The sequence below is a fragment of the Ascaphus truei genome, chromosome 3 (assembly GCF_040206685.1).
Source record: "Ascaphus truei isolate aAscTru1 chromosome 3, aAscTru1.hap1, whole genome shotgun sequence".
NCBI lineage: Eukaryota > Metazoa > Chordata > Amphibia > Anura > Ascaphidae > Ascaphus > Ascaphus truei.
The window spans coordinates 362640394-362649394 of NC_134485.1; the positions used below are offsets into that span (position 1 = coordinate 362640394).

Consider the following 9001-nt stretch of genomic DNA (forward strand, 5'->3'; position numbering starts at 1 on the left):
GCCACATTAGTTTTGACTTATTTCTTTTATATTTATTACCCAAGGGTATACACTGATGAGTGTGCTTTTCTAACAATGTTTTAAAGACTGGCCATTTATCTTCTACATTTTTCCTGCAAAAACATCATCCCAATATATCACTTGTAGATTAGTCCTCAGTTTATTAAAATCTGCCTTTCTAAAGTTTAAGGTTTTTCTTGAACCCAAGTAATCTGTTTTTTGACCATTTAGTTCAAATGAGACCATGTTATGATCACTGTTACCCAAATGTTCCCGGACTTGTATATTTGTTATTACTTCTACATTGTTTCATATTACCAAATCCAGTATTGCCCCTCTCCTGGTTGGTTGCTCATGTAATTGTCTTTAAGCACCCCCAAAAACCTCTTTCCCTGTGTTGTAATGCTAATCTCATTGCCCCAGTCTATGTATGGAAAATGAAAATCACCAGTTACAAGCTTCTGTTTTAAATAGGGACACACGGGTGTGTTAGGTTAGTAATCAACTAACCACACCCACTGCAGGCTCATTCAGGCAGGAGAGAGAAAAAAAAAGTTAGTTACTGGCTTTCAATTACCACACACTATGAAAAGAAATTAACCCATTGTACTCTCCCCTTTGCATTTGCAATGTTTTGCATTGTATTAAAGTATAATAACGTATACAGTGTGTCTCTAACGTGTCTAAATAATGTATATATCTCTAATAATGTATACAGTATATCTCAACAGTATAAAAAGGGTTCAAAATTATAATGGTTTTAGAATTCTGGACAGTACTTTCAATACAGTGTCGGTTAGGTACAATTTTTATGGGCTACCATTTGCAATAAAATCATCAAGTGACATTTTTCAAAGAAAAAAACATGAAAGCTTTGGAAATATTGAGGGTGTTGACATCATTAGTAATGACATGATCATTGCATCTAGCGCTTAAAGTGATCATCATGATGCCATATTAAAAAAGAATTGGGGCAGAGCATGAGAACTGAATGTCAAGCTCAACAAAGATTAGCCACAATACCAAGAGAAAAAAAATAAACAACATTATATATATATATATGTCATTACAATGGAAGGCAAAATGACAGGCCATACAAAGGTAAAATCAATCACAGAGATACCATCAGAACAGACAGGAAAGGGCCGCAAGAAATGATCACATACAGTATCTGGCTGAATACATTCCAGAATAAGCAGATATTACAACACCACTCAGGATACTAGTTTGCAAGGCCGTAGACTGGCATTGGCATCCTGAATAACAATACTTTTTACAGGACCTAAAGAGTACAATTTCTACAGCCTCGATTTCATGTTTCTTTGATCCAAAATGTCTTGTAGAAGTCATGCAAACACTTTCAAAGATTAACTTAGGAGCATGTCTGATGAGTCTTCAAAAATAAATGCTCTAAAAGATCAATGAGAGTAATATAAGTGTAGATAAGTGCAAAAACAAAAAAGATCACAAGCAGGTGGCAAACTTAGTCAAGGCATTGCTAATGTCATAGAAAACTGTTTTTCAACAGGCAGAGCCCCTGAAGCCTCATTATGTTTTGCACAGAGCTTATGGTAAGGTACTGTATGAGCTGATTCATTTACTTCAAAGTAGCCAAACCCATTTCGATGTGAATATAAAAGGGGTACATCTCTGTTATGAACTCACTCCACAGTCAGCTCCAGTACTGCATTGTCCTTCCGATTCCTGCAGAAGCAACATGTCTCACCAATCTCATCAATCCACACATGGCGGCTCTGGGCACAAGAATTTCAGCTCTTCCTCAGCTTGTTTTTCATCTTTCAGCAAACACAGTGGGAGCTCATTCACTTCAAAGAAAGTATCCATGGGTCACAAAGCGCTACCTTGTTTTGGAAGTAAAAGTGTCTATGGTCATGGATCAGGAGGGCATAAGATCTCAGTTGGAAGTTGCCGACCAGTGGGAAGTGGACATGGATATGGAGGATATGGTGGCGGATATGGTTTAGGTGGATCTGGCTATGGATTTGGGGGATCATCCTGCTCTTCAGGCATCACCAATGTTACTGTGAACCAAAGTCTCCTGGCCCCACTCAATTTGGAGATTGATCCAAACATCCAGAGAATGAGGACAGATGAGAAGGACCAAATCAAGGGTCTCAACAATCAGTTTGCCTCTTTCATTGACAAGGTAAGGTGAACATGCTGAACATCCTATATCCAGTACTTGGGAAAGTGGCTAGGCCATGCCCTGGCATGAATAACCTGCATCAAACAAGATATGTAAAACAATCACCAAATAAACATGGCATAGAAAATATTTTTTTGTTCTCACAGCTTTACATTTGTTAACACTATCTAAAATGCTAAAATATTACTTGGATTGTAAGCTCCCTGTAACAGAGATTCATTTCCTGTTGTATACGTTTATGTTTTTTGCACTTATTGTGTTATAATAATGCAATTTATATTCTACTGTTTCTTTTATATAGCACTGTGTACATTTTTGTGCAACATACAATTTTTCATAACATTAAAAACAATTTAAACAGTCTCTCGGCATCAACATTCCAACATACAAAAATAACTCCATATTTCTTTAAGATGCAACTACAGTTACAGATCTCTTTACTGTGAAGTGAAAAGTACAATATGACAACATTAGGAAGAACATTTTAATTTGTCATACTTTATAAATGATTTTCAATTATATTGCAATGTTTTTATTTAAATCTATTTCTTTTATGAACAAGTCATCATTGGCAAAAATTGACAATTTCAAAATACTCATTATTTTATTTAAGGAAACTTAGGTGTTCCAAACATTTAAAATTATTTTCACAATGGTTTATTTATACTGTATAAATATTTTATGTGTCCTAGGTGCGATTCTTAGAGCAACAGAATAAAATGCTTGAGACCAAGTGGTCCCTTTTACAAGACCAAAGAACTGCTAGATCTCAAATTGAACCTCTCTTTGAGGCCTACATTAGCAGCCTCAGGAGACAGCTGGAGAATCTGGGATGTGAAAGAGCGCGCCTGGATGCAGAAAGAAGGAATATGGAGGAAGCAGTAGAAGAATTCAGAAGAAAGTATGTATATTAGGAGACATGTTTGTTCTCTATACACTGCGAAATACCATCAAAACCATATACTAAACTACAAGCACACAACTTAATAAAATGTTCTTACCCAACAGATATGAAGAGGAAATCAACCGACGCACAGCTGCAGAGAACGAATTTGTTGGGCTTAAGAGGGTAAGTGTCACGTGATGAACTGTACAAATTATAGTCTTTTTTCATAAAGGTCCAAATATAACTTTGGATCAGTAAAATAATTCTTTCAGAACATTAAAGCAGCATTTCCTCTTGCCAGTTTTTGTTTGTTTTGTTCCTTACATTGCAATGATCTAATCTGCCGATTGATCAATTCTCCCATGATCGATCGGTGCCAATTTCAAAAGAGGAAGTTATGTGGCTTCCTAAATGGTTGCTATGGCAACCAAAGGCATTTTAGTACATTAAAAAGCATTAATAAGGGCATAAATAGAGGGGAAATCATACAATATTATCTAATACTACAGAACTCATTTGTTTAAAAAAACACATATAGGATTTTGAAGGAAATGCTGCTTTAATTTCAGAAGCATTGTATTATAAGACCTAACATTGAATGAATATACTTATCTATTTGTATCTTCCCTGTAGGAAGTTGATGCTGCTTTCATGGGCAAAGCTGAATTACAAGCAAGGGCGGACTCCCTGACTGATGAGATCAACTTCCTGCGCACTCTGTTTGATGCGGTATAAATATGGAGCTTCTTAATCTTCTTATTCTTTAATTTGTTGAACAACAGATTTGGTACCATTTTCCTAAAATAAGAAATAATGATTTTACACCACATACTTTGAAATGGATACTCACCTTTCTGTATAAGAATTAGAACTTAATTTCTAGCAGCTACAACATGTAGACATCTTTTTTGTAATTTTATCTATGCCATTTCTTAGGGGGGGGGGGGGGGTGGAAATGACAGTAGAACAATATATGGTTGAGAAATTATCTTTCATAATGAAGGGACCTTTTCCATATGGTACCTGTACTTCATCAACACATATATCACTGTTTTCTCTACTTTCCAGGAAATATCTCAGCTTCAGGCTCAGATCTCAGATACATCAGTCGTTGTTTCCATGGATAACAGCCGAGACCTGGATCTGGATGGCATCATTGCTGAGGTCAGATCTCAATATGAGGACGTTGCTAACAGGAGCAGAGCTGAAGCAGAGGCCACGTACCAATCAAGAGTGAGTCTATTGAAAGCAGATTCAAAGAGTCCCGATCTAAAGTTTCATGTACATATAGCATACACATGCTATATAGTACTCTACTAAAATATAACCTCTACACTATACTAATTGTAATACTATACTGTATATGGTCATACATTTTTCAATCCTCCATAATAGCGTAAATATAAGATCATCAAGCTATTTGGTTTTAGATACAGTTAGATGCTTCACACCAATGCTTCAATCTACTCTCACTTGATTTTTTCTCTTCAGTACGAGGAGCTGCGCTCCACTGCAGGCAGTTATGGGGATAATCTGCGCAACACTAAACAAGAGATTTCTGAGCTCAACCGTCTGATTCAGAGACTGAAGGGAGAAATAGAGAGTGTGAAAGATCAGGTAAAATTTATACATGTATAATATGTATTCTTACGTGATTAACAAACAATGATATCTTCCTTAATATACAAGATAACATTAACTGTATAGTATATATTAAAGTACATATTTACTCTGTCTGAAATTAAGAATGAAAGTATTATAAGAAGACTTGGTTATTTGTCCATTAAACTATGTGAAATAGTGAAAATCCTAGCAATGTTATATTTATTCATGTATAGTGTAACATATAGGGGCCTATGCAGAGAGCAGCGCTATTTCAAAACTCGCCATTTTTTGGAGAAATTCGCGCAGAAAACAGCAGAAAATGGCGAGTTACGAAAAACGCGCCAATTTTTTTTTTCTATTTCTAAAACTCGCCTCGCGGCTGGCGAGAACCTCCATCTCGCCAGTTTTAAAAATATCCTAATGCAGAGAGGCGCGAACGGCATCTAGCGGCTGTTCGCGCCAATAAAATGGCGCGATTGTCTCCTTTTTGCCTCGCCAGGAAAAGTTGGCAAGAAGCTGCCGCTCGCGGCCATAGGAAAGGAAAAAAAAAGGCGCAATTTTTTTTTAACACATTTCTGCAGCGCGCATCTTGCCAATTTAAACTCGCCACACGCATTCATGTTAAACATTGCAGAATTCGCACATTTCTGCATATGGAGAATAAAACTCTCCAAAAAAGCTACTTTTTATTAAACTCGCCAATTTTAAAATTCGCTGCTCTCTGCATAGGCCCCACAATCTTTTATTTACTTTGTGTTTTACCAGCGCGCTAGACTGGAAGGTGCCGTAACTGAGGCTGAGGAACGTGGGGAGATGGCCGTCAGAGATGCCAAGTGTAAACTGACTGAGCTGGAGGATGCCCTGCAGAAAGCTAAGCAGGACATGGCTCGCCAGCTCCGTGAGTACCAGGAGCTGATGAATGTGAAGCTGGCTCTGGATATTGAGATCTCCACCTACAGGAAACTGCTGGAGGGAGAAGAGTCCAGGTGAGTGAAGGTTATGCAGCATGTAGATAGACTGTCAATGTAGAAAAGTCTTTCTAACCGAATTATTATAGAAACAATATATTAAATTAGCACAGTGAGCTGCCAGTTCTACAGTGACATAAATGTCATGCATTGAAGGATATGTACATACATGTTATAAATAATAGTTATACAGTATATGTAGAAATGTGACTTTGAACTTGGAAACTAACTAACAAATGTATCTTTATTTCAGGCTGGGTGGAGAAGGTTCTGTTAGCATCTGTAAGTAAAGAAGTGATTCATGTTTATGTTTGTATACTATTCCAGCTATTTAAAACTGAAACTAAGAATGAGCTAAAGTTTCACAGGCATTAAAAGAATAGAGGTACTAGCTGCTAGTTGAACCACTTTGCGGGAAGGTGCCTATTGTACAGAAGATATCTAAAATCAGTTTTTTTTTTCCATCTCAAGATTTAAACTTCTTTGTCTTTTATTATACTCCTGTCCTGGAACAAATGTTAAGTTGGACATTAAGATTTAATTTTCTACATACTATTATTTCCACTAACATTTCCAGTCATTGACTCTTTCTTTCAAGCTCTTTGGAAGTGCAAATATGAGAGTATACTATTGAGTATGAAACTAGTTAATCCAGTTTTTTTTTTACATCTGACACAGATCTGCATGCCAGGCAAGATTACACCAACTCAGACTTGATTGAGTAAAAAAAAATACAAAAGAAACACCTTACACTCAAAAGTTAATACTGTACATCACATCTTCCTTCCTATTTCTTTATATAAATGCCTAACAATTGCTTATTGAGAAGAAAAAGACGGGCAGAACACTTCAATCTGTTGATATTAAAATACATGTAAAATATTAGCTCAGATTTTAGGGCTAAATCCCACTTAGTTAATACTTCCTTTAAAATGTTTCATCCCTAACACGTTGCTTCTTTCTTTACAGCTGTGCTTCACTCTAGTACTGGATCATCACACTATGGTGGAGGTGGACACCACCACAAGAGCAGATGTGGCAGTGTCTCCCAAGGAAAACATGGCTCAGGACATGGCCAGTCCTGCTAAAATGGAATTAGCTAATTAATAGATTACCTTCATGTTGACGGCTTCTATAGGTTCCAGTTCGCTACAAAAACCCCACTATCACATTAAACCACTGATTGCACATCTAGGGTAAAAGCAAAAAGTACTGTGCTTACATTTAGACAAATGTATATTTTGAGCATTACATTTTGAACATGAATCTAGTACAGCTATAGAAACCTGGTTACTCTGTTTGGTACCATTGATGTTATTATAACAGGTGGTGTAACAAACAGAACTGATAGTCAGTACATTTTGTTATTGAAGCTCTCAATGTGAAGTAATTAATATACAAAATCTTGTATCAGGGAATTCCTGCATTCTTCTGATATAATCACTGAATGATTTTCAAACCTTGGTATTCTTCACTTTTCTTTACTGTTTTAAATGATAAATTTATCAATTGGTTTCGCTTGAATTTGTAATACTCGAGTAAGTGGAAAATGTCAAATTAAGTTCCTCTATCAAAGTCTAATCGCAATAGTAAAATGCAATGTCTATTGTTTAACTGAAACAATCTGTTTTTCTGTCTGTTCAATAAACTGCTATTTTCATGCTAAGGATTGGCACAAATGTTTTCTATTTAATTGCACATTCATTAGAAACTCTAAACATAATAGTTCTATATAATCCTACCACATAAGAAAACTTGTTTTTATTTGAATGTATTGTAAATGGGTTTGCTAAAAAACGAATCAAACAAGACTGAGACACACAAAAAGATATTACGTGTTACTGTGATCAGTGGAATACATCGGGAAAACAAATGATTACTTATCCCAGTGGTTTTCAACCTTTATTTGGTTTCAACCCTTGCATCCCCTCCCCCATCGCTCGCCCCCCTATCGCTCTTCCACCTCTGCGTCTCTCTTCCCCCCCATTTCTCTCCCCCCATCTCTCTCCCCCGTCTCTCTCGCCCCTCACACTCCCTCTGACTTACACACACACACACACACACACACACACACACACACACACACACACACACACACACACACACACACACACACACACACACACACACACACACACACACACACACACACACACACACACACACTCCCCCTCTGACTTACACACACACACACACTCCCCAACTCGCTTACACATACACACACACACACAGACACTCCCCCTCTGACTTACACACACACACTTACTCTGAAACACACAAACTCTTACTCTGACACACACACTATTACTCTGACACACACACACTCTTATTCGGACACACACACACTCTTATTCGGACACACACTCTTATTCGGACACACACACTCTTATTCGGACACAAACCCACTCTTATTCTGGCACAATCCTACTCTTATTCTGACACGAACCCACTCTTATTCTGACACAAACCCACTCTTATTCTGACACAAACCCACTCTTATTCTGACACAAACCCACTCTTATTCTGACACACACACTATTACTCTGACAGACACACTCTTACTCTGACAGACACTCTTTCGCAGACACTGACACTCTCATGCAAACACTGAGGGGCTTATTCTAGTAGCCTCAATAACCAACTTTGAAGGTTTTTGAGCTGTTCTCGTAAGGTAGCTATTCGGAAAGCCTCCATAAATTGGTTAAATCGTGCGGTGAAAGCATTTTATCGCGATTTCTGTCTCCTGGACAAACAGGCCGTGTGGTAGCCGTCGAGAAGCCCCAAATTGGAATTTTGATAAAATAGTGCAATTATAGTAACCTTGATTGTCTTATTGGGGGGTCTGGAATTGCGATTTTATCGCTAGAGAGAAGCTGGTGAGAAGGATTGCGAGAGAGTGTCTTAGAAAAAAAAATACATTTTTTCTCCATCGCATTGATGCCAGGGGTCTACGTAGCTGATACACATTAATACCAGCACCGGGGCCCCCGGCATGAATCCGATGCATGAAAAATGCATTTACAGGCAGCGTCATTACCGTAGCAACTAACCGCTAAGGCAATGAAGGGGTTAACTACCAGTGCCCGGCTTATTGTGGGTAACAGGGGTGGGTGAAGGGGTGTAAGTCCCATGGTGGGTGTTTAGGCCTTGCGGGGGGGGTTACGGGAGGAGTTAACCCTTCATTACCTTAGCTGTTAATACCACTAAGGTAATGAAGGGGTAAACCTTACTGCTACCCTCCCGGTAGGTAAACTAATACCCACCTCCTCTACCCCCAATAATCCACCCAACACATACCGTACAGTAATGGGCAAAATTACTATTATCCAGATATTTAGAATAGTGCATTTGCCCATTCAAAATAAAACAATATAC

At 37.8% G+C, this 9001-nt stretch overlaps 1 protein-coding gene across 1 annotated transcript; it reads left to right on the forward strand.

Annotated features, from left to right (window-relative positions):
- The first annotated feature begins 1661 nt into the window (after positions 1-1661).
- LOC142490177 (keratin, type II cytoskeletal cochleal-like) lies at positions 1662-7292 on the forward strand. Its single transcript, XM_075592103.1, has 9 exons — positions 1662-2167; positions 2860-3068; positions 3176-3236; positions 3687-3782; positions 4122-4286; positions 4545-4670; positions 5424-5644; positions 5880-5908; positions 6596-7292. The coding sequence occupies exons 1-9, from the start codon at positions 1718-1720 to the stop codon at positions 6712-6714; spliced, it is 1476 nt and encodes a 491-aa protein (XP_075448218.1). The 5' UTR covers positions 1662-1717; the 3' UTR covers positions 6715-7292.
- The last annotated feature ends 1709 nt before the right edge of the window (positions 7293-9001 follow it).